General features: G+C 35.6%; 1 protein-coding gene across 5 annotated transcripts in view; it reads right to left on the bottom strand.

Moving 5' to 3' along the window:
* LOC145693070 (trichoplein keratin filament-binding protein-like) overlaps positions 1 to 27,409 on the bottom strand; it is a 61,729-nt gene that overhangs the window by 32,424 nt on the left and 1,896 nt on the right. For all 5 annotated transcript variants that reach the window (XM_081768744.1, XM_081768745.1, XM_081768743.1 and 2 more), the window contains exons 2-5: positions 21,970 to 22,224; positions 10,065 to 10,353; positions 1,504 to 1,730; positions 107 to 235 (exon numbers count right to left, since the gene is read on the bottom strand). In XM_081768744.1, the coding sequence (XP_081624870.1) occupies positions 107 to 235; positions 1,504 to 1,730; positions 10,065 to 10,353; positions 21,970 to 22,202 (878 nt within the window). In that variant the 5' untranslated portion in view covers positions 22,203 to 22,224. The remainder of the gene's footprint in view (positions 1 to 106; positions 236 to 1,503; positions 1,731 to 10,064; positions 10,354 to 21,969; positions 22,225 to 27,409) is intronic.

Genomic DNA, 27,409 nt, shown 5'->3' with positions numbered 1-27,409 from the left:
ATTCATATCCACGGGCCTACCCATACCTGACAGTTTATACAAAACAACACACTGATCTTCACGACGATCTACTAAATGCTATATCTATAATAAATTCACGATTTACCGTAATTCATTATTTTTCCGCCTCTCTTCAGCCAGTCGTCGTTGCTCTACTATTTTTTCTAATTCTGTTTGCTGCGCCAAAAATAGAGATTCTTCTCGTTTTAATTCCTCCGCATTCAGCTCCTTCTCTCTAAATAAAGAAAAAAGTAAATTCAATTTCTAAGACTTATGAAAAGAAATCTGATACATTTCAATAAAGACACAACATACCCATTCTTCCGTTCTGTCTATTGAGATAGCTGATTTTATAAAAAAACGTTAAAATTTTTGCTAACTTCATTGTTAACACTGTGAAGATAAAAGATAAGAACTCAGTCGCTGCCTTACTTTATACCACTAGAGACTGAAGTCAATGAAGAGCTTTTGTGAATGTAGCATTGAATCTTCGAGTTTCATACGTCATAGAGTGAGTGTGTTAGTATTGTGTAATTTTCCATTAACTCGTCTGTAAAATCTATTTTTGCACCGAATATTACTTTCAAAATATTTTTCTTCATTAAACTCTCATCCTTAACACAGATGGAAGAACATTTTCTCTAAAGCACCAAAACCCGCAGTCATATTAATAAATAGTAATAAAAAAAGAAAACAAAATAAAAAAATAAACTCTTCCAGTTTTACGTATGCTTTGCAGGCTTAAGAAGACAGATGTTTAATTAAAGTGAATTATTATGAAAGAAATTGATGAATCAAAGAATGTTGGAGGAAACGGAAGAACCCCAAGAAAACTTCCGGGTAAAATGTAGTGAACAACATCAGGTGTTATATTCTTATTCCAGTCCACCTCTGCCATAAGCATTCATTTTCATTAATTATCAGTCTCTTTTAGAATAAAAAGCATAAATGTAGGACGTCAAATTGAAAATCCATCATCTACCATCGGCACTTAATCGCTGCAGCTACTAACACCCTCTAGGGTTAGGAAATTATTATTATTATTATTATTATTATTATTATTATTATTATTATTATTATTATTATTATTATTATTATTATTATTATTATTATTATTTTAACTCAAATTCCTAGTTATGCCCTTTACACTAAAGAGATGGACTATTAAAGGAAATGAATGATTATGAAAGAATTAGTATAATGAGAGAATGTGGTAAGAAACGGGAGAACCCAGAGAAAATTAACGGACACGACTGCCACAAACTCACATAGCCTGGGATCGAAACAGAGACCTCTCGGACCAGAGATAAACACTCTACCACTTAGCCTCCGTGCCATATTTGCCCGCTTATTCTAAAATTAATGACAGAAGAACATGTATGAAGATGAAGGAGAGTCGTCTTTTTAGCTAGCAATTGTATAGCTACCAAAACTGCGACTATCGTCAATTATCCCAAATATTCATTTAGATTTTACAGAACATGACATTCTTCACAAACTCACCTCAATTCTTTAACTTGCTCCTCCAACTGTTGTTTCAGCTGGAGATTTCGTGCTCTCCTCTTTTCTAATTCTTCTTTCTCTCTCTGTTCATCCTCTCTCCTGGCCAACTCCATTTGTTTCTCATACTCTTCCCTCTCTTTCTCCTCTCGCTCTCTCTCTTTCTTCTTCTCCAACACCTGATCAACCCACGCCTTCTTCACAAACATATTCCTCTGCAGGGATTCGATCTACAAAAGTTTACAAGCAGCTACTAGAGATAATCACAAGCAAGCAAACAGGCCACTTTTAATACAAGCTTTTCTTTAAAAAGTGTATTTATTATATGAGAAAAGAGACTTCTGTTCAGAATCTAGCTTTTTGACACTACTGTCAGTACCACTTTATTTGAGCGTTCTGACTGAAGACAGTTTATAGTCTATCTAGCGAGAACAGTTACGAGGCCACTATAACGGCTTGGATGCCGATAACAGGGTTGCCCGTTGGGGTTATTAAGTTCTTCATGCTCTATAGAACTAACTCGCTGGTTGGTTGAATTAGAGTTTAGCGCCACTTTCAGCAGCAAGGTTATATGAAATGTGGATCTACAGTTCAACGAAGAATCCGAACATATGGTCCCGCCCGGAATCGAACCCGGGTCTCCCGCAGCAGACGTGTACACTAACCATATAGCTGCGAGAAGCTCAGGATTGACTCATTGTGAAAATCATTTAGTTGACAGTAACTGATTTGAAAAAAAAAAAAAAAAAAAAAAGCATCATACCGGATAAAAGAACTGAAGCCGGAGCGGCAAGATCACACAGCCTTACGAAGGAACTACGCTTAAATTGGATCTGAAAGATCGTCGTAAGCTTGGCGTCTATATAGTGATACTATGGTGCGGTTTGATTCGTGCTCCAGAGGTTCTGGAGATCTCGTAACGAGCTCCTGACAGATAACGAAATGTAAAATGACTACTCAGAAGGTTTGCTGAGTTTATTTTTTAGTAAGTGTATCGAAAAGTGAGTCAGCTTAACTTGTACTGAGTGTTGACGATTGTGTTAAATGTTTCCAAAGGCAATATTGGAATTTCGTCTTATAGAAATAAAGTAAGAGAATTATTCTTTCGTTAGAGGGAACATGATTTGTAGTCCATTACCTTATGCCAAAGCCTTAGCGGCGCTAGTTTACAGTTACCGTGAGAACATTGAAGTCAAGCAGTGAATGTGACTATTGAGAAAAACTAGATTCTGTTGGTTTACGCAGCGTCATGAATACTTGGGAAACTACCTGAAAGAGGTAACGAACTCCGGTCAAGAAAACTATCAACAACAGCAGCGGGACTAGCTTTATGTTAACCAAAGAACCTTCACCATAAAATCGCCGACTGGTCGGCTTAAGCCCTTTGACGCTCCGTGCTAAGGAGCTTAAGTTTTATCTATTACTTTAAGAACAGTCGATACTGCAGGATATAAATATCACAGGTTCTTTCTAACTCGTCAATCGGCTCTGTTATGATAACTCTGAGTATAACAAACCACGTGGCTGAACTTGTCTCGTTACTTCAATTGTTAGATCGATACTAGAAGAGGTATGTGCCAAGCCCTCTTTAGAACTGGTTGATATTTATTGTTATAGCAGACCTGGGTTACATCGGACAGCCGAGTCTAACTCTCAAGTTCACAACCAGGCCATGAAACAGAAAAGGAAATGGACTTCGCAGCCCACTACCAAGGACATATATCCTACGTGTGAAGTGGAGATTATAGATTAAATTACGGACTCCGTTGACACAGACTCTATACTACTTCCTCCTTCGAGTCCTTAACTTTTATAGGATTAGGAATATGGGTTTATGTGCAATTCATAGATGCCATCCAATTACCAGCAGTTCGTGTTTATCATGGAGGAAGAAGAGCCACCGGAGTGCCATGTGAAAGTGCAGGCCGACATACACATAGTCTTTCATATGTTAAACACCCAAAATGTAACTCAGTACATGTGTTTTTATAAGACTAGAGAGCAAGCTTCAATCTTGTGCATGCATTTTAAAATAAGATTTTATTATTATTATTATTATTTTCTTTCTTGTTGAACTTTAACATCCCTTTTCAGCACCGAGGTTATATGAGAGACAGACTTACAGTTTAAGGTGGGGCCACTGTAATACGTTCAATGTTCTCCAATCGAGAACATGTGCACTACAGGCGCGCACGCTAGTCGCTAGACAAAAGGAGTCGTGTATTTGTGTGACTGACTCTTGTGCGCGCGTATATTGACTAATTTCATACAAACATAATCACACAAACTATACAAGACTAGATATGTATTACATTAATATCATCAAATGAAGTATATGTATATACGAAAGTGAAATCTAATGAAATATACTGTATATCCGAGGGTAGTCCCAAAAGTATCTAACCTAACAAATAAAAGAAAAACAAAACATTGGGAAAAACTACCTTTATTTCTGAGCATAGTCTCCTCGTAACTCGATACACTTTTCCCAGCGATGTTCAATAGCTTCCATACTTTGTTTATTGTGTAAACCATCGAGATTCTCAAAATAGCCATTAACCGCAGACTCTGCCTCTTCACTGTTGGCAAATCTTTTACCACCTAGCCATTTTTTTCAAGTTTGGAAACATAAAACAACCCGGGGGCCTAAATCTGGCGAATAGGGTGCGTGAGGAAGTAATTCAAACTTTAACTCATTGATTTTGGTCACCGCAATAACCAATGTGTGAACTAGTGCACTGTCTTCATGAAACAATGCTTTTTTTTTTTTTTGCCAACTACAGCCGTTTTTTCTAGATTTTAATCACTCAAATGCTGCAATAAGTTTGCATAATACGCGCCGTTGATTGTTTTCCATTTTGAAGATAATCAATGAAAATTATCTCAGGAGCATCCCAAAACTGACAACTGACGCTATGAGCTTGCCAACAGATGGAACTCTCTTTGCCTTTTTTTGGAGCCGATTCTCCCCTTTCAGTCCTTTGTTTTGACTGTTCCTTCGTCTCAGGTGTCAGGTGATGACCCATGTTTCATCCATGGTTATGAATCTGCACAAAAACTTGGTTTTATTGCTGTAAAACACCCTCTCAACGCTGTTTTTGTTCCATTCTGAGAAAACGCGGCACCCATCTCACTCACATATTTCTCATGTTCATTTTCAGTCAACATGCGATGTACAGCACTTTTTAAAGTGCCTAACATGTCTGCTAGCTCGCGCACTTTCAGTTGATTGTCATCCAATACCATTTTGTGGATTTTCCTCACCATATTTGGCGTGGTCACCTCATTTCGTCGACCACTGCGATTTTGTCCTTGGAGCTCGAATATGACCTCATTTAAACACTGTCACCCAATATTTTACTGTTGTAAATGAAGGAACAGACTCCCCCAGAATAGAATCTAGCTCGGCTTTGCAGCTGAACTGAGACTTTTCAAATGAAAGTATTGTATCACATAACGATAACTTTTTTTTTTTTGGTTATACATTCATAGAGAGCATTCACTGTTAATGGCTGCCAAACAAATACTAAACAACGTAGCGCTTCAAACTTAAGCTTTCTAAAATTGGTACTTTCTACTATAGTGATGTTTTTTGAACAAGAACCGCTATCTATATATCATTCTACTGGGAATACCCACGTATACGTTTGGGGAAAATATCTAATGTATCTGTATACGTATATCCTTGTATGTATTTCTACAGAAGCCATTCTAGTTTCTTAAAATGACGAAAATATGTTTAAAAATCATAGCCCTTCTATCACCCCTTCGTTCAGAGTGCAATCGATAAAAATAATATTCACAGTGAATCCTACAATGCCCCAAAAAAGGATTTGAAGTTTTCTGTATTTTACACGAATTGTATTTATATTTCTGGGATTTCGGCATCTATGGCCATTTTATCCCATTACCTGTTTATATGGATAACATCCCTCGGAGATCACACTATAAGGGAAACTGGAAAACGAAGAAAGGAAAGGGTAAGAAAGGAAGTGGACTGGACCTTCATGTTAGGCACTATCCCGCATTTGCGTGGTGTAATTTTGCCAGGAAAAACTTCACTCACGATCTCTGGCCTGGAAAGGTTTTACACATTTTCGACCGAGTGTTCCCACCAAGAATCAAACCCGGAACCGCTCGCACCAAAAGCAAGAGCGTTAGCGACCAAGTTACACACTATTTTACGTGAGATCTTACGCGAATATGACAACAAAGAAAAATAAAATATTTATAAGTTTGTTACATAACTAAGCCTATATAGCAAGGATTTCATTGTGGTTCTAAAGCGTTAGAGTTGCTATATACACAAAATTCTTGCATCTCCCCAATACCAAAATGTGTTTTATTGAAAAGTGAATCACTTCTGTTATTTATTCAAATTTAACAATGAAAATATGCAAAAAATCAGTTACTACAGGTAACAAAGTTGTTCAAATAATAACGTATTGTATGAATTGTTTAGTTTAATGTTTCTGAAGTTACTTTATTATTATTACGAGGGAAGGCCAGAAAGTTCTTATCGTCACCACGACAGATATGTGCTAGTAATTTGAAATTCTGCACAATGGCAGATTGGCATCTCACTAATATGTGTGCTAATTTGTCTTTACAAGACTTGTGGAATTGACATTACAGCCAGAAAACTAGGTAGAGCCAGCACGTTGGACAAAATTGAATAAGGGGCTGTGATTACGTTCCTCCATCTTCATGATAATTCGGCAGACACGATACATAAAGAGATGGCAGATGTGTATGGTAAGGAACGCCCATCATATGAAACAGTGAAACGCTGGAAGAGAGAATTCAAATTGGTCGTTTAAGTCTAGAGGATAACCCAAGAGAAGATCATCCTTCAAAGGGTATAGACCTAAGTGTGGTGGGTGGCAAAGGCTAGGTACCTGATGATAGAAGTGTGACTATTAATTGTGTAGCAGGGAAGATGACATTAGTTTGGGGTCCGTTCACTTCATATTACATGACATTCGGCATACGAGCAATGTAGTAGCATGGTTCCTCGAATGAGACCTTTTCAAAAACAGCAACGTGTGCAATGTTAACACTTCGATTTATACCACAAAGAAAACGGTTCTTTTAAAAAACGGATAAGAGAGTATAGATGAATGCTATTTGGTTCTGAAACCAAAGAAATGAGCAAATCATGGGTACATCAAGTATTTATCCTGCAAGGTCATGATGTCCATATCTTGGCACCATGAAGGTCTGATCTTGACTGATTACGTACAACAAGGGACTACAATCACCAACCACAGGAACATGTTACATGAAGCTGCAGCAAAAGTTACGGGATGCTATCAAAGCAGACGATAGGTTCTCTCTCAAAAGATATGTATGTCACTGCTGCCACAATGCACCAGCACATCGAACAGTAGGAACACTCACTTTTGTGTGCCAATATGAATACATAGTTTGAGTGTCTATTCACAATCGACCATCACCATAGGGTGACCTTCTTTTTGACTGTTTTTAGCATTACGGTCAATCACTAATAAGCACTGAAATTTCTACACAGAGCGGAGGCTACTCTGTGGTATGCTCTTGAGCTGTTGCAGCTCCTCTAGCGAGTAGGAGCCTATCATCATTTGCAGTGATGGGCCCGAGTGTTGTATGTAGGGGACGGAAGTTCATGACCTAAAAAATTTAGATATAACTTATAAAATGATCCAAAAAAAACACGGAAAATGAAAAATATGAACCTAAAAATTGTGAAAAGTCACGATTAAATCAGTAACTGTTACTTTAAAAAGAATACTACAAAAAATTACTTAACTTCTTCAATTGAAATGAGTGACGTAGCTTGTTCAACTGAAATATGTAAGTCTGATTTTAAATGAAAATAACCTAATAAAATAAAAACTTAAATAATTTAATGAATAAGACAATTACAGTAAATTATTCAGCATAAAATGCACTCATTTCAAGTATCCTGGCCTACTATGTATTATGATGCGTTTCCATGTATTGGATGCCACTGCACAAGTAATAATAATAACAAGGAAAATATATAACAACAAAAAGCAACTAACAAAATGATACTTAGCGGAAATTCGACAAAACTGTCCTCTGGAGATATTCTCTGTACAGCTTGAGAGACGACATGAGAAATTTCATAGATAGGGGTTGACGATCGGAATATACCCTTGCGTTCTATTGGTGAAACAGGTAGATCTGTCAAGCTTCATGGCACCCTGCGACCACTTTGGCTCCAATATTTCCTCTAGTCTTACATTTGAGTTTCAGCCAAAGACGCCTGGTACCTTCCGCTTGACAACGTAGAACAAAGACTATTATCTGTAGTTCAGATCCTCCTACTTTTGTTTGTAAATTGTCATCTTATGAGAAAATGTGTTTATCTCGGTGCAAAATCTCGAGCACATTACCAAAATTGAAGGAATGAAATAATAATAATAATAATAATAATAATAATAATAATAATAATAATAATAATAATAATAATAATAATAATTAAAAGTAATCAACAATTATTGAAGCTTACGAAAAATTGCGAAAAAATCACCGAAATTTAGGAAAATTGACAAAAAAATTACCTAAAAGCAGAAAACTGACGATATACGCAAAAAAAAAAAAAAAAAGAAAGAAAGAAAAAGAAAAAGAAAAAAACTTTAAGAAAATAACATTTCATCAATTTCCAAACCCTAGTTATAAGGCATGTTCATCTCCCCCTTGAAACAAATTCCCAAGTTACTGATCCCACGATATGACCATCACCAAACAGAGCCAACCCTTACACGGGATGCGTGTATGTATGTGTGGGAACGAGGAGCTTGGATCCCGACCCTGTCTACCTCTTGTCGTTCAACTGCACCAAGAAGTACCGCGGAGGCATTTTACGCCTGGAACAGTAGGAACACTTACTTTTGTGCGCTAATACGGATAAGAACCTCAATATTTACGGATGTTGAGATCATTAACGCGGTGGAAACCTTGCTTGGCTCCTACTCTGTAAATTTTTATACAGATGGTACTGATGGACTGATCCATAAATTTGAGTAAAGTAGGGCAATACGAGGTGAATATGTAGGGAAGGACGCATCCGTGGACCAAATTACAGATCCACAGCTCATCTCTATTATGGTGAGAGCAAGAACCTTCTGGATTGAAACTCAATTTCAAAAATACTCAAAGAAGGTGAACTTTAAAAACGTCTAGATATTTATCTTTTAGCTTGCTTGCTTGCTTTCTATTATTAACAGGATTGGCTGGTTTAAAACCAAGGTTTAAATCTTGGTTTACACCAACTGATTTTTTTCAAAAAAACTGGTTTAAACCAGAAACCGAAAAATGTTCGTAAAAGTGTAAGTGTACGTAAAATCTTGATGAACACACATTTGTGGGTTATCACGTTTCATTCCCGTATATTATTCTTATCATATCATTACTATATTCCCCATTCATTACTCAAAGAGATTATACTATAAAAGCAACTTTTGTGATTTTTTAAAATTTTGTTATTATTGTTTTGCAATTGCAAAACAAAAATATAAAAAAATAAATAAAAAAAATCTAAATATTGTTTCGTTTTAATAATGTTGACTATTGATAAAATACATCGAAATGCAGTACTTTTCTTTGGGAGGGGGCCGTGCAAACCCCACGAGAGGCATTTATTGAAATCAGAAATATCTTTTGTATCTATTTATGTATAAATAGGTCAGAGCCAAAGTAGACTCAAATAATTCTTATCTCTATTCATTTTTCTTGTTGATATGCAAATTAAGTCGTTTTATTTCTTTAACTTGGACTAATAAAAGTCTTAGTGAACTAATTTGGACTAAATTAGTTCTTCTGTACTCTGCAGTATTTTGAAATTGTCCATATGTAATTCTGTATAATAGTTTCATTTGTGCAACTGTTTATCTTTTTATCCTTCTGAAATGACTGTTGACAATTATATTAAGAAGCATGTAAAGATCAGTACAACGTATTGTTATCAGGAATCCTTCGTGAGTGAGTGGGCAGACGTATCCCATTTGTGGCCAATTAGTCCCGGTTTCGAGATCAAATGGAGGATAATTTATCTCGGATGTAACCCCAGAAACGGTTTGGATTCCGCTTTAAGCTTATGTGACCCCTTCCAGCACACCCCGGTTGTTGCATAATAATACCAAGGCGAAACAAACTTATTTCTGTCCACATGTGATATAAATATAGAGAGGAAATTATTTAAACCAAAAAACCTGATTTAAACAAAAATAAAACCGGGTTCTTTGTTTTTTTTTTTCAATAAAAACGGTGGTTTTTGCCAACGCTGATTATTAATGTTCGCTACAATTATCAAAGCAGATTAATATGTAAACCAATTTAGAAGCAAATCTAACATGGAAAATATCGTGAAGATCAATAACAGTAAACAAAACAGGTAGAAGATAAATACCGAGAAGATTTTAAAATACATTTCTATTGCACAATAGAAAACATTGTGTTATGTGAACAAAAAATAACGTTAAGCAGCTTATATACTTTACTGCACAATCCTTATAAGAAAGATTAAAAAAGCATTTCACTATGATCTAAATGAAACTTACTTCTCGTAGTCTTGGATTATTGATTCTCCACTGTTGATATTGCTTTAACTCTGCCTCTCTCTTTCTTGCTTCCTCTTCTTTTCTCTTGATCTCTTGGTGAGCAACGTCCAGAAGTTCGGTGGGATACGAACCCAAACCTCTATGTTCTACTCGTTTCCTGGATAATGATTTCAATTCTTTCTCATATTGCTTCAGATCATCCAATAGCAAATCTCGCAGTTTTTCTTGTCTAATTTCAAGTTGTTTCTGTTTTTCCATTTTTTCCACAGACTTCTTGTAGGCTGCCATACTGAAATTGAAGTAACACTATTACTACTCCAAACTTGTTTCTATTTATTAAAAAAAAAAAAAAACATTAAGAAACACCACATTCAATTTTGACATTTTTATATAAAATAGAGAGAGGAACCAAATAACAGTATAATTTTTTTCCCCATAATTTTCTATCGCAACTGGTGCCAACCCCAGAACTTAGGAACTGATGATTGGCTGGCCAAAATATATGTTGGGGTGCCGACTTTCTTTTTTTTAAAAAAGAAAATAAAATCCGAAATTGATGGTCTGTATGGACTCCTTTCGCAGACAGTTACATCTGTCCGACTACGTTAAGAACAAAATACGACGAATGAAGACTGAGCTTGTGACTTCCATTGGCATGACGTCAGCCCTACAATCGCTGGACGCAAGCACAAGCCGTTCAAAGCCAAGGTATAAGAGAAGTATAGCTAGTAAATTAGCGATCCAAACTACGAGTTAACCGCCACAGAAAAGACACACGTGGGATTCCACGCAGCAGAACACTAGCTTTCTGCCGTAAGAAAAAAATATTCCCGCCTCGCTAATGATAAGATCGTTTAAGACATACTGTATTTTTAAAGCATTAAATGGAAGCAAGGATGATATTATCTTAGAAGATGGAAGAGAAACTTGGACGGAAGGTGATGACCCGGACAAGGTTGCGGACGTGATATCAACTGAGTCCTCTGACTAAGAAGAAAACAAATGTATCCATCTCTGATTTGCCAAAATACTGTATGTTTTTTCCTAGGGTGTGAAAAATTAAGGTCGATGTCTTACATCTGAGTAAATACGGTACATAAATCCCAAGCGATATGGCACATAAATTAAAATCCCAGCTCACGAAAATCTGCAAAACGGATTTAATTTGAATAATGTGCTCTTTGCACATTGGATTTCGTTACTGCTATTTTTAACTTTCTAGATCACAGTGCAATACCACTTTATTCAAATAGCTCCAAAATTGTTTCATGATGCTGAAAATCCATCAGAATTGAACCTGAAACCTTTCGGCTGTGTACTGTGTATGACACTAAACACATGTACACATGTACTGAACACATGCCTTCTTCGGCGACATCTCTTCTAGAATTGTTGTTTGGTGAAAACAGACAAGCGAAATGTTATAGACTTCCACCGATGAAACTTAAGATGGTATTCATCTGTAGGCCTTAGGTTCGCCAGACAAAATAAACTTTTCTGGTTCTAAGAGCGAAAGCCATACTCCAGGAGTGCGACGTAGGGACAATACTTAAACAATAACATACAATAGAGTATTATCATCATATTTAACAAATGAAATAAAAGTATTGGATATCATGCACTACAACACAGTTCATTAGTTAAAATTATCTCTCATTAACAAAATTCCAGAAAACAGAAAACATTTATCACAATATACAATACGGTAATAAAAAATTGAGAGTTATTATGCAATATTCACTTCAAACACAATGTAATAAAGTTGGATAATAATATAATATGGATTATAACAAACACAGTCGGAGTCTTACTGAAACAGAACTTGGATTATTATACATAATAATAGTAGTTTAAGAATATATTAATTAGACAAATCAGTAAACTTCTTTAGGCACTAGTTCTTTATGCAATGAATAAGTGCAGACATAGATCAGCTTAGTTATGTCAGTAGCAGTGGACGTTTGTTTTCCTTTCAATAATTTCTGTTTACTAAGTGCAATCAACGTGTGTAATGACTAGCGATTGTTATACAAGCCAGGTGAAAATTCCCCATGAGATGAAAGACTTTCTGCAGATAAGTTTCCTAAAATCAATGTCTTATTCCATAACAATATTACGATGATAGACTAGCTATTTACGAGGAGCACACCAAAAGTACTTGCCGTTTTGTTCTAAGTTTACATTTTTTGTCATTTCAAGAAGGAACTGTGACGTCGGAGACTTCCATCCTTCTATAAGCCGTGTAGGTTTTGTTTGCTAGGTGGCAGCAATTGTCACATTGACTGAATGAGTAAGACGTGTTTCTGATACTGCCCTGGGACATGGAATTTTCGGTTGAAGAGCAATGGGTAATGGTGAAATTCCTCACCGCAGCTGAACGTTGTGCACCCGATATTCATCCCCAATTGGAAGGTCGGGTTCGATTCCTGGCGGGAGCTGATGTGCTTCGGATTCCACATTGATCAGTAGGTCCTGTTTCATATAGCCTCACTGCTGAAAGGGACGTTAAACTCAAACTCAACTCAACACAATTCGAGGGTGTCTGTAGTGGTAGTGCTCTTGCAGAAAACACTGTTAAGAGGTGGGTGCGTAAGTTCAAAGCAGGGCGAATGAGTGTGAAAAATGAGCAGAGGGTCTGGATGTTCAAAAGCACATTTGACGCTAACATTGCCCGTGTTGATAGAAGATAGGCGTATCATCATGCAGGAGATTTGTGATACATTAGAACTAACAATGGAAAGAGTAGAACGAATTACAAACGAACTGGGCCTAAGGAAAGTTACTTCTCGCTGGGTTCCATGAATGCTTAATGACAATCAAAAGAAGGCAAGAATTCGATCAAGTGTTGCATATTTGCCACGCTTCAGAAGAAAGGGACGCAATTTCTTGGAAAGTGTTGTGACAATGGATGAATCACAGATTTCATTATTCAACCGAGAACCAAAAAGGCAGTCGATGCAGCGGAAACAAACAGCGTCACTATGCCCTTCAAAATTTCGTCAAGTAGCATTCAGTGAGAAGGTGCTATACACTATCTTCTGGAATTGCCAGGGAGTGATATTGTCTTACCCTGTTCCGAACGGTCATACAATTATGAGCGAATATTTTCGTACACTTTTGAATACATGTTTGCCAAAATTAATTGAGAAATGACTACAAATGGCAAATTCATTTCCATCCTCCACATGAACAATGCATCGCTCTAGCGTGCTGATGTTGTGACCTAGTTCTTGGCTGACCACAGTATTGAACTTCTGCCACACCCACCTTACTCACTAGTCTTAATCCCGAGTGGCTTCTGGTTCTTCCCAAACCTTACGGATTTTCTTTGTAGACGTTTTTCGTCAGTAGATCATTCCTGCAAAACATTATTTTCCGATATCTAACACATACCCCCACGGATGGCAGCCATATGTTACATAAAACGGACAGAGCGATGACAACTGTGAATCAATAAAGAGGGAGAGTTTGTTGAGAAATAGACACAGGTTAGTTTCAGTTTTCCTTCTTCTTGGAAACTAAAATGAAACGGCGCAACTGTTAGGAATATATGTATTACAGTTAGGAGAGCACAAACAATACATACACTCTGCTAGTTAACAGCATATATTTTTACATATACAACACATAAACAACAATCTTTCCCAGTAGAATAAAAATTTAAAAAAACTGTCGATTATTATTGACAACGAACGCCATATCTTATAGAGCCATAAAAATTAGTTTTTTTTTTCGAATTTCTCGAAAACTATAGATAAGAATTTACCCTCAAGCATATCATTTTGTTCAGCCAAATGACATTTATCGACAGATTTATGTATCAATTTTAGAGCTTCCTCATGGCTAAACGGTTAGCGTACGACCTTCGGTGTAAGAGACCCAGATTCGATTTCTGGCGAAGAGCTCATGTGGCTCGGATCCCACAATATTCTGCACCTCCATGTCTTATATAACCTCGTTGCTGAAAGGGATACTAAACTCAAAATCACATGTATCAATTTTAGGGATTATTCTATTAACGATACTACATACTTGTATCTTGCTAGTGTTATTATGAAGAACACGAGGGTATAGTTCAGTATCAGTTTCACCTTAATAGGTGGCGTGATTCTCGTATAACCCTTTCAGGACGTACCCTCACGATTGCGTGGGTACCAACTACAATCACTAATAATTAAATATTTTGGGTTGCATTTTATTTCATCGGCCCGGGGACGGCTTGCTACAATTTTGCGGGTTACATGAGTTGTACAGGTGCGTTAATCCCATACGAGCGTGCGTATTTCTTTTGATTGCGGTTGAAGTTTGGTGGGAATTTATAAAGATGTTAAAAATTTTCCCGTCCCGAAAAGGAACACAGGAGTTTTTAGGTGTAAAAATAGAGATGCAATGACCCGAAAGAAAAAAAGAAAAGAAAAAACAGCTTCCTTGGCTTTGTTGCCTGAGTAGTAATGGCCCCACCTGAGGACACTTTCGGTCCCTGGGTCCCTGCCTCAGGACCCATGGTCCCTGACCCGGTGTTACCTTATACATCGTATAATGTAACATGGCCCCGAAGTTTTGGGCAACCAGTATATATATGAATTTAATATTTATTAAAATTTTATTTTTAATATATAATTAATCGATGACTCGATTTTAAGTAGATCGCAAAATTTGCGTTAAGTTCCTTGAACTAATGATTTTAGTATATTTAGAGGGAAATATATGATAATATATTTACATTGAACAATATTCGTATATTTAGCTAAAATATAATGTAATTTTAGGAAATAAGGTTGTATCTGGTCGTTTTTAACCCTTTCCAGTCAATTTTCATTCATATTTTGGCTTAGAGGATCTTCAAAAGAATTCAAAATTTTTATCTCAAAAATCTTCTTTAAAATTTTACATTTGTAAAGTTAGCCATAGTAGCTTCTTGAAGCATCTCTTTGTTTAATCTAAATTATCTGTGATTGGATCTTCCGCAATCACAGGTGTGGTTGAGATTTTTCGGCTTCTTTGATCTTGAGAGATACACCTATCATCGTATAGTTACGTCACAATGAACCTCCAATTAGGGATCTTCTTCCCATTGTCTTTGTCTTTTACCAGAAGCGGTGTTAAGTGATGGACGTACAATTATCTCCGTCGATAAAAAAACGTGGAAAAATAGAAGTATTTAAAAGTAACAACACGAAATAATTGATACCTTTCATGTCTTTGGACAGTCTATGTATGCAGGGTGTGTTTGCTGTGCTCAATGGACGATGAAGTTACGATTGTGAGAGCAAAATCATACGTCAGGGCGTGAGTGGTTGACGTAAGCCATTGTGTTGGTGAAGCTTAGCCGTCCGGAGTTGAAGCAGAATGCCAATTTTTTTGAACGCACCGTAAAACTACTCAGCCAGAGTAGTGGTGCAGAATACTTCTTTGAGAAAACCCAATCAGGACTGACAAGGTAGGAGAGTAACCATTATTCTATTTTCCATGGAGGATATCGACAAATAAGTGTGTAAGAAGTAAAATCCAAGTTGTTGTTTTCGGCCGAACTAACCTGCTAAATTCTTATGTCATTGGATTTCGTTATGGCTTATTCTTTTGGTGTTGCGATGCCTTATAATGTGCTAAACGCTGCATAGTTTTCCCTAAGTTATACAATATATAAACTTTGAAATGTGACATAAATCACTCGTTCAATGGGGGGAATTGTTCTTTTGGAGTTTCAGTGTGGACGTTTGTTACCAACAGTCCATGAAATGTGTGTACTTTCGAGTACATACATTTCACCCCAAAATTATATTTTGAATATGTAATTTCGTATATTCTTTTTTTTTTTATTTATTATTTTTCCGTACTGCTATATCACAGAATTAAATCCATTCTCTGGTTTTGTGCTCACCTTCACTTTAGGTTGAATACGATGAGACGAATGTTTACAAAGTTTCGGCTCACATCAATAACAAAGGTGCTAGTACAACTATTGATAATGGGAGATGCTCATCAGCAGTGACATGTTCGCTCTGTATTTTGAATTCCTTTCACCAGAGAACAGAAGCTAAAAAATTTAAGAACATATTTTAGGATTTTTTTTTTATTTTTTATTTTAACATTATAGAAAATTAAAGCTGAATGGTAGGCGTCCAATACGTCCTCGGTAATAGGCAGTGTGTGTGCTATATTACGAATCTGTTGGATAAAAGTGATTTCTATATGTCTTAGGTTAAGCTAGTTTAGATAGTTAGGTTAGGAACTTAGGTTAAGTATACTTTTCTTTCCATGTGGATTTATTAAGCGTATGTATTGTCTCAATAGAAATGTTTTGTTGTGAAAATCAAAGTGGATAGGTCTGAGCTCATACAAGGGAGGTCACCCTATTGGTATAAATCCTCCGCACTGGTCCCACTTGCACAACGGTAACTAAAGAGAGAAAATACGAAGGAAAGAAAATAAAGTATATAGCACACAGCCCTAATAAGTAGTATATGTGTAGTACAAGGCTTATGTGATTATTGTAGTAAATATCCTTATACTCAAATTGTTTTTTTTTAAGCGACTAAACTAAACGCATGTAGAAATTGTTCATGAGATGTGAAGAGAATATGTAATTCAATGATAGACTTACCCATTCAGCTATGTAAAGTATTCAATTCGTATTGAATAACCATTGCGACTTTTTTTTCTGATTCGTTTGGCTTGTTTCATATCTTACAGGAAGTTAGTGTAAATAAAGTATGCGAGTCGAAACAAAATCTTTTATTATCCAGTGCAGAGCTAATTACTTAAAACTATGTAGTAAATTAACTTCAGTAGTATTGTTAGTACTTAGAATGTAGAGTTTTGAAAAGCAGTACGTGAATAGTGTAACGAAAGTAAATTATAGCATCTTGAAAACGTACAGAATCGATTTCACTTAGTGCGACCGGGGTTGGAATCACAGACCTGCCAGGAAATTTCACTTCGTTAATAAGATCAACAAAATCCATTTTGGCATTCAGTTTTCTTTTCGAAATTCCATCCCGTTGCACGTTTTAGATTCGATTTGAGATTTTTTTTTTTTTTTTTTTAATCTGGGTTAGTAAATACAAACATTCAGATTTTCGAAGCACTCACCGTCAGTTTCACTCTTGGGTCAGTGTTTTGTTTTGTCGGATTGTGGTTTGCAACCTATTTCGTGATGGGATGCAGGCTACGACCTGCGGATCGGGATACTGGACTGCGAGTGAGAATGAGAGGCTTAGAAATCTTCACATTTTGGGTCAATTTGAGTTCTATTTTCCGGAGATGATTGGTGTAGTGGATGGGTCAGTGAGTGTCGACAGCTTACCCGTCTGGGCCCGGTGGGTTCGCGTTCAGCAATCAGTGACACATTCACGCAGCCATAGTCTTAAGGAAAGTGAACATCATACAAAACACAATAGCATCATCATCATTTTAATGTATTTATTTATTTTTTCATTTTATTTTATATTTTAATTTTATGACTTTTTTTTGTAAAACCGGGGTCAATGACCTAGGGGTACTTAGGACCACCCCCTCTAGATTTTGGCTGGGGTACCTTGGCCCACCCCCTAAAATTTGGTAGGGGTACATGGGACCCCCCTTAAATTTTGGAAATTGCCAAATCTAAAAATTTGGTAGCCTAGGACCAGGGTATGTACCTCTATTAGTATTGGGGGTCCATCCCGTTCCTTTTCATGGGTAAAAAATTGCCAAAATGTTAAATTTCGTTTGTTTTTTTTTTGACCTAATTTAACCCCTTTGATGAGGTTTAATTACCTTATATAGTTATATGGGCGTATACAGGGGTCCATTCCCTTTCATAAGATATGGGTATATTGATGCACAACTTTAAACTTTTGGGAGGGGTACCTTGGCCCACCCCTTCAAGTTCGGAAATTGCCCAATTTAAACATTTGGTATAATAGTATAGGACCCTAATATAGATCACTATAAATTTCGGTGGTCCACCTTGTTCCCTTTTAGGGGTACAAAATTGCCAAATTATAAACGTAAGCAATACGTTGTACCACGTGTTTGGTTTTTGACCTAATTTAACCCCTTTGATGAGGTTTAATTACCTTATATAGTTATATGGACGTATACAGGGGCCCATTCCCTTTCATAAGATAAAGGTATATTGATGCACACCTTTACATTTTTGGGAGGGGTACCTTGGCCCACCCCTTCAAGTTCGGAAATTGCCCAATTTAAACATTTGGTATAATAGTATAGGACCCTAATATAGATCACCATAAATTTGGGTGGTCCACCTCGTTCCCTTTTAGGGGTAAAAAATTGCCAAATTTTAGTACAACCACGTGTTTGGTTTTAGGCCCATTTTATCCCCTTTGATGAGATTCTATTACGTTATATACGTTACGAATAAAGGTATATTGATGCACCCCTTTAAAAATTTGGAAGGTGTATCTTGGCTTACCCCATCAATTTTAGAAATTGTTCAATATAAGCATTTGGTATCATAGTACAGGACCTCAATATGTACCACTATAAATTTGGACGGTTTACCTTGTTCCCTTTCATGAGTAAAGAACTACCAAAAATCAAATTTCTGAGGTTAATTACTGACCCCTTTGATGACGTTTATTACCTTATGTGATTATGTGGGCATGTACAGGGGTTTATTATATTTCTTAAGATATAGGATAGGTACATCGATGGTTCCATCTTAAAAGTTTGGTAGAGGTACATTGGCCCACCCTTAAATTTTGGAAATTGTCCAATTTAAACTTTGATATAGGACTTTAATATGTATTGCTACTTATAAACTTCGGTGATCCATCTTGTCTCCTTTTACGGTTAAAAAATTGATAAAAATTAGTACGACCATGTGTTCGGTTATTGACCCCATTTGATAGTCTTATTACCTTATATGATTATATGGACGTGTACAGAGGTCTATTTTCTTTCTTAAGATATAGGTACATTGAAAATTTAGGAGGGGTACATTGACTCACCCCTTAAAATTTGGAAATTGATTAATTTGGCCTTAATAAATACCATTATAAATCTCGTTCCCTTTCATGGGTAAAATATTGTCAAAAATGTAAATGAACCCTTTGATAAGGATGGATGTGTACAGGAGTCATTTCCTTTATATCTTTATGTTCCCTTTTAAATTTTGTTGGGGTACATAGAACCATTCCTTAAATTTGGGAATTATCAAATAACAAAATTCGGTAAACGTTTTCTAGGACCCTTTGAAAAAATGTTGGTGTCTCTCTTATGGCCAAATATTCAAATTTCGAAGGTAATTGACCTATTTTATCTTCTTTGATACGGCTTTATCATTGAATGAGTACAGGATTTATTACCTTTATCATAAGACACAGGTGTATTTGTGTACCAATCTTAAATTTTGGGAGGGGTACATTTCTTATTGTTAAATCAATAATTGGTAGTTGTTCTTAGAATTGGGTGGTATCTCATTCTTTGGGTAAATCATTGTCAAATATTAGTATGATCACGTGGTCAGTTACTGACCTATGATGGGATTAGGATTCCAGGACATTGGTACATTGAAACTTTGTAGGATAATTTGAGAATTGTCAAAATGAAATTACGTCATTAGTTTTGATTTTTCCCGCCTATGGACCAAATATAAACGTAAGCAATACGATGTACCACGTGATTGACCTTGATGAGGTAGTGTACAGGGATTCATTTCCTTTGTTGTGGTACTTCTTAAGTTTGAGTACACACTTGTAGAAAACAGTTGGTTCTACTCAGGTAAACAATTGACGGATATTATTGACCTTATTGAACATATAATGATATGATTAATTCTAAGACTTAGGTATATCAAAAGAAGTATTCTTTAAATTTGGGAATTGTGATAAACAAAACTTTAACATAAGGCGCGAAATTTGAAACAATACTTTGAACTTTAGTCACAGCTCATAGTCTAAGATCATTGGTGGTGGTTGATTTGTTCTTAAGCTTCAGAAATCTGATAGCTAACCTTATTGAATCTTATGACTCATAGTCTAAAGGCAAATACATGCTACAACACTGAAATTTAGTCACAAGGTGATGTAATCTGACACTGGCAAAGTTATTGTTGATGCAATCTGATTGGATGATCACTATCTTTCGTGAAATCTGATTGGTTGATCACTATCTTTAACGCAATCTGATTGGTTGATGATTTTCAAATCTATGCTGCATTCAGTTTTAAGTTTTGTTTAACATTTATCGATTACTGTTTAAAAATCTTGATTTGAACATTCACGTTCAACATTTTGCACTCACTGATAAATATGATCAAAACCGTTCATTTGTTAATCGAATAGTTAAAAACCGGATAAAGTTTGACGGTTAACCGTGAAACGTAAAATTATTTGTTTGAAATTTTTTTCGTTTCAAAATTTTTGTTTGAAATTTTTTTGTTAAATTTTTTCGTTTCAAAATTTTGTTTGAAATTTTTTTTGGGAAACCGTTCAGGAAATCTCTTACAGACCCAAATCTCCTTAACAATTAGACCAGATATAATTGCTGAACCCACTGGACTTGTAACTCAAACATGAAGAGTCCCAAATGTTAATGTCTCCATTTTTGCATAATACGCATTCATATACAAAGCCACAAAGCTCCATAGAAGCTGGAGACTGAGGTTAAGGAATCCCACGGAATTCCGAGCAAACTAAAGGCTTTAGGCTAGCTTCCTCTCAAAGTTCTAGGCAAGCACAGACTGTGGAGATGATCAGCCAGAGACTATTGTCAGATATGGAAGTCCTCCTGATTTCATAACTGTTCCAGTGTGACGATGGCGGTGGTAGTCATTCTTCGTCACGCAACTACTGGCGTCGCTGGTGTTCTTGTCGTTTGCCACTGTAGTAGCTCGTAGTAGGAACGCATGTGTAAGTATAAGCGCATTTGGTTGTTTGTAAACAGAGCCATAGTTCTATTAAATACAGAAAATACGCAAGCATGTTATTTAATTTCTTCTACTATGAACAGTCTTAGTATGTACCACGAATTTTATACTCGAATCAGTTTTTTGTGTACCATGACACTTTCACCGATTACATACATCTAGAAGTTGCTACATTGGAAGCATATATTTCAGTTGTTCCATTCTTCTCAAAACTATAACAAAATTTGGGAGCACGGTAGTTCAGTGGTAAAAGCGCTCACATTTTGTATGAGGAATCCCTGGTTTAATCTCAGACCAAGTGAGTTTGGGGTGCGCAACATCATATTTGTGAGTTTTTAGGGATTTTCCCGTTTCCTTCCACACTATCATTCCACTAATTATTTCGTTATCATTTACTTTCATTAATTATCCGCCTCCTTTAACACAAAGGAGATGGCTATGAGACGTAGAACTAAATTTCATTTTATTTTTATAACAAAATTAGCTTTCCGAAAAATGTTATGTTACACAGTTTATAGGATTTCTCATTCCAATTTCCACGCACTGGAAGAACAAATATTTAAATTTAACTTTGCATCATACTTATTCCAAGAAGCTGATTTAATTTCCCGACGGAAGCTCATGAGATTCGGATTCCATGTCAAAACTGTAGGTCCACGTCTGTTGCTGAAAGGGACGTTAAATTTTAAAAATTGAAATCAAACTTTCTATTATGGAAAGTGATTATCAGTTGACTAGCACTCACGGAAAGGATAGTAATAATCCTATAAACTGTACAACACGTTTTCGGACAAGTAAATTTTGTAGTAGCTTTGAGACATGATGATATCTATTTTTCTTTCAGAAGTTTCTATTTTAACACATGTGTTCAGATTAGTAGCTTTTACATGTAATCGATAAAAATGTTAGGGAATATTGAAATTGTCTGATTGAATTACAAAAATTTGTGTTACAAGCTACGACTTTTCATCGGTCAGATATAAGTTGCACCTGTCGGAACTTTAGATATTTTCTTAAATTTATACATACCTCTCGTTGTAGCTTTCAGGTGAACACCAAGCATTGTACTTATTCGCCTGCACATCCCAAATGTGATAATAATCTGTCGTGTTTTTCCACATTTCTCTCTGTCGAAATTCGGCATTACGTCGTCTAGCTAAAACCTCTTCTGGTCTTGCACGTTTCGAAGCAACAGAAGAACGTGGTCTTGTGACAAGACCATTATCAGGCATGACTAACGACGGTGGATGGGGTGGCGGCATAATACCAGAAATAGATTTTGAACTGCAAAACAAAACGGACAGAAATAAATTTCAAAGAATACCTTCTTCCTTATAGACTCTTTAACTATTACATATACCTGACTATTTTCCTCTATTCTGCTGAAAACATATACATATATCCATTTACTGTGTTTAACTTCCGGATTTAGGCGATCTCAAAAAAGCTGAAAAATTAGCACTCTGAACTTGTGTGTACAATAGCACTCTTGAAACTCTGTACTAACAAGTTTTTGAATTCCTAATGCTGTACACTGTAATTTTTTGAATACAAAAGTATCTCTATTATCACCATTGTTGATTTCTCAATGTTTAAAGGTTGATACAAGAGTTCGCTTCTGACTTCTGCCACGAGAGTGCAGTAAGCATTTATTCAAGAAAGATCCACCAACCGTCAAGTCAATTCGACGACGGTATGCACAGTTTACAGCTTCACGATGCTTCCCCAAGTGGAAATCAAGTAGTCGGCCTTTAGTTACAAACGGTTGAGTGCGTGCGAGCACGAAGCACACACAAGTCGACTAATAGAACAAATAGAGAGCTGAAACGACTGAAGCAGAAGCCTTAGCGTTTGTACTCGCTATAAGTCCTGATGCCAGACGACAAAGTTAGACTCTTTGAATTTTCGGCACAATTGCAACTGCTTATGGAAGAATATAGGCTTTGTGAGAAACTCATCTTCGGTGGTAAAGTAACATTTTTTGCGAGTGTAATTATAAAAAAACTTTTTGAGTTTCTCAATACGTCTGCAAAGTTTTGTGACATGTTCAATAATACAGCTACAGTGACTGTATGAAATCGGGTCAATCATTTGTAACAACCTTGAATACTGCTGATAGGAATAATTCAATATCCATTCCATTGTCTGATCGTTTACAAAATAATTTACGTATTCTGATCACATGAATTGGACCACCAAAACACAATATTGAACCGTAGTTATAAAATGCAGCCGTTTCGAAATAAGATTAGTTAATCGTAAAACAAATTACGCTGTAACGCCAAATTGAATGCTTTGAGTACGATGGGCATAGCTTATTTGCCTACTAAAATATTATGATTTAGCATATCTTTCAAATTAAAAACAGTGCTGCTAATATACAAATATACTTTTCTTGGACAAGACTGACAGGTAATACTTTAAAATTTTTATGCTATCAACGAATGCAAAGTTAAAAACTGCAGGTGCCAAAATCCGTATAATAATTAAAAAAACAAACTGTTTCTTAACATAAATCGTTTTAACGTCTGAAAAACTCGTATTCTAGTAACAAATTTCCATTTTTTCTAATTATGTTTGAGCATAAGTATTTGTTTCAAATTTACTGAGAACTGACAATGCTATAGCAGGCGAGTAGCACACACGATTAGAGCGCTAAAGTAGCAATGTGGTAGCTATCTAAAGTTGGCGAACCTCATATGTTATATATTAAATTGGCACATAATAATGCATAAGTGTTTTATATATATATATATATATATATATATATATAAAACTGCAATAAATGGTTAGTTAAAATTATATTTTTAGTGTATGCATTTTCCTACATGGAAGGTGAGAAATAGTAAATAAAATGCAACAACAACATATGGTTAAGGTTAGTTGTGTGAATGGGAAAACAAACTTTCCCATTAAAAGCAACAACATAACAGCTAATTAACCTTTACGTACACTTTTTAGCCTGTTGCTTTTACCAAACATAAACACATTTGGCAACGTAATATAAAAAACAAACGCACAACTTTTCAAAAAAATAAAAAGTAAAATAGCAGCAAGAGAAATACTTATCAAAAAATAATTTTTAGGATTCTTTTGCGTAATACGTTAAGAGATTAAATTATATAAAAAGGAAAAAAAAAAAAACATAAATTATTACAATTTACTATTTGCTTCTCCATTAACCCTTCAGCACTCGCGCACAGGCCGTCACGCGAGAACTCGCACGCGGTCGAAACGACCACGCTGTAAAATTTGACGTTAAGGAATGAATTACATAATTTTAAATGAATTGTATATTTGCCAAAAGCGGTGGTGTGTTGCAACAATACAGTCTGGGGAAGGATTAGAGGGGGGTGAGGGGAAGTTTGCTCAAAGTCACTAAACAAAATCAAAGAATATTTATAGGTGCGGTCGAAAAGACCGCGCTGCGAGTTCTCGAGGGTTAAATTATATGTTTTGAGAAAATCTCTAGTTCTCATTTGAAGGCACTAATACTAACCATACTCAAAATTTAAAAAGGTTTAAGGTATACAGCATAGCCTAACTTTCAAAAAACTCGGTTTAACTATCAAATCTATTTGTTTTAAATGGATTTCTTTTGCATTTTTTAAAATGTTACATAATACTTCAGCAAGTATATATATATATATATATATATATATATATATATATATATATATATATATATATATATATATATATATATATATATATATATATATATTCATATGGAGGTATATATGATAATCAAGCTCACATTATTGCTACTATAATATAGTTAGAAATTTGTATCAATTTGGTGCTCAAGATTCTTTTAGTAAAATAATAATTTAGCACTGAATTTTCCTTTTCACTGGAAACACTGAATTTGTGCAGGGCTATTCTCAATTTACAATTCTTGTTGGTTACTGCTCACTATAGCTGAAGTAAAGCTGCAAATTTTTAAATTTACACACTTCAATAAAACTTTCATATTGAGTCAGTGTTTAATTCCGTGACCAACCATTGACCATTTACGTAACCATTTAACAATAAAATGCTAACAGAACATGAATTTGAAAGTATAACGGGACGGTGTTTTCTTTTGAGGAAAAAAAAAAAACGGACTTGTTTTTTGTGGTCACGGAACTTCATCACACTAAGGACACTTAAAAAGCTTTACCAAAAGAGTCCAGAGGTAAGTAGTGAGAGAAGTTTAATATCTTCAACACTAACTGATATTGCGGCGGGATCCTATTTTAGGGGGACATAAATTTGTAAATCTACGGAAGAAATATGTTATTTGATTTCACAATTATAGGGCTGTAATAAATAATCAAAATATATCAGGATCTTAACTTCTACCTTATGTATAATAAAGTAGAAGTATGAAATACGAAATGTGCTCTTTCGCACGTAGTATTTCATACTCGGACAAATGAAGTGAATTGCTTTGTGAACGCAATATACACAATGATTAACACAAGACATGTTTTTATGCTCTATGGAACTTGCCGTGACTCGATAAGAAAGCATTAGTACTTTTTAGTGCTCACCTAGCTCACTTTTTAGTACTCAGATCTCCTACAGTCAATTTGTACCCACAGAGTTGGCTGGTTTAAACCAGCTCGTTTTTCAAAAGCTTTAAATCGTGTGAACTTTATGGTGACGTTTCCACGTATCAAACCATCCGCATTACATTTATCTACTTTTCACCTTTTAATCAAGGGGTCTCGTGTTTAATTATCGGTCGAACCACAACCCATCTTTCAAGTGTAAACCAAGTACCGATTCGAGGTGTCTCTCTAAGCGAAAGTCTTCTCCGTGATAACCTTGGTATTTCATAAGGATGTTAAGCCTAAACATACGAAATAAAATCAAATTATATATTTATACTTGAGTAAATGCCTGTTGTTTTATAAAGAGCCAAGGTTGCTTAAATATATTGATAGAAATTGCCAAATTTATCAACTGCCTACGTAGCTTCCAACATCAGCTTGGATTTGACTTGGTTTTAATTTTATTGAATGATATCTACATACCAAATGTGCAATTTAATACCTCAGTTTTAGCGTAGTGATTATGATACATTGACCTTAAAATTTTACATACAAATACATTTAAAGTAATAACAGGATTTTCCCAATGGCACATAATATGAGACCTTGAGCTGCTGCTTTTATGTGCGTAATAAGTAATGTCCGCATTTGTATGTAATCCTTGACTGCCTATATCATGAAATTGAATTATAATGTTTAGTATTAAATAGGTTTTTTAAATTTTTTTCTGTTAAAGTTGAATACTGGATGTGTCAGTTTTATTTATTTTTTGTTTTTATTTATTTATTTATGATTATTCAAGTGTTTCCATTTATACCTTTGTTCATTATCCAGTATTCACAATTGTATAACATATAGTTGAAGAATCTATTTGATGCTTTATCCTCCTTTATATATATATATAAATTTAGATTGCTCTGAATCATGAACTGAATAAGATTACTTAATATATCATGTCCTTTTAAGTGTTAATCATGTTAATATATCATGTTAATGTTGACTGGCAAAATTTTCATATGTTTTACTAATTGTTGACATAAGAAATTTCTGTTTTTATTATATAGAACAAACTCTCGTCCACCTAAACTCTTACTACGATTCTCAATATTAATCAGTCGACACAATATCGCGAAACGATAGGAATTCACTTCAGTATCACAAACCTATTAGAAAAAAAAAGTAATAATAATTAATATCCGAACACTGAAACTCACTTCACATCAGAACAGCGAAAATAGAGCATAGAAATCAGTCAGAAATACATAATAACCAATTAGCGACTTCAACACAACCAGCCAACCACAGCACAGCAGACATCAGTGCCATCAACCGCTAAAACACCAAAACAACATTCTCAACAGAAGAAACAAATCACCGATTCCGTACCTGTTCCGCTGACAGGTTCTGTTCCTCCAATGCCACTTTCAGTGACAAAATCACTTGTTCGGCATAAACTGCACTCTAGCCTTTACTTCTTATTGTCTATTTGCGCTGTGCGACATGAAAACATCTCACTTAGCATAGATAAAATTCAATGGGGCCAACATAGATTATTGTTGAAAAATAACACTTGTTTTTCGATTTGCGTATAAATACGGTATCCGGATGTACGGCATAAGAACTAAAGTGACCGCAAAGCAATCTGTGATAGGTGGCCACTAAAAGCACAAATGTTATCTAACAGAGGTAGGGTAGGGCGATCCTGGTGCGTCCGAAGGGAGCAGGCGCTTCAGCGATGCTGGGTATACGCGTAAGTGAGGACAGTAAAAAAGAAGTGGATTTTGGCTAGTATGCGAGTTTCAATGGCACTTCTTATGGCTTTACACCAGTAACGTTCCACTTGTAAACATAAAAAAAGAGCTTCTGTACAAAGCGCAGAAATACACAGCCGGCGGAAAATAACATTTAATATAGTCATCTTTCATATGCAC

The sequence above is a fragment of the Thermobia domestica genome, chromosome 8, assembly GCF_964235325.1.
Source record: "Thermobia domestica chromosome 8, izTheDome1.hap1.1, whole genome shotgun sequence".
Taxonomy (NCBI): Eukaryota; Metazoa; Arthropoda; class Insecta; order Zygentoma; family Lepismatidae; genus Thermobia; species Thermobia domestica.
The sequence above is the reverse complement of the archived record's forward strand: the minus strand, read 5'-3'. Positions and strand labels throughout refer to the sequence as shown.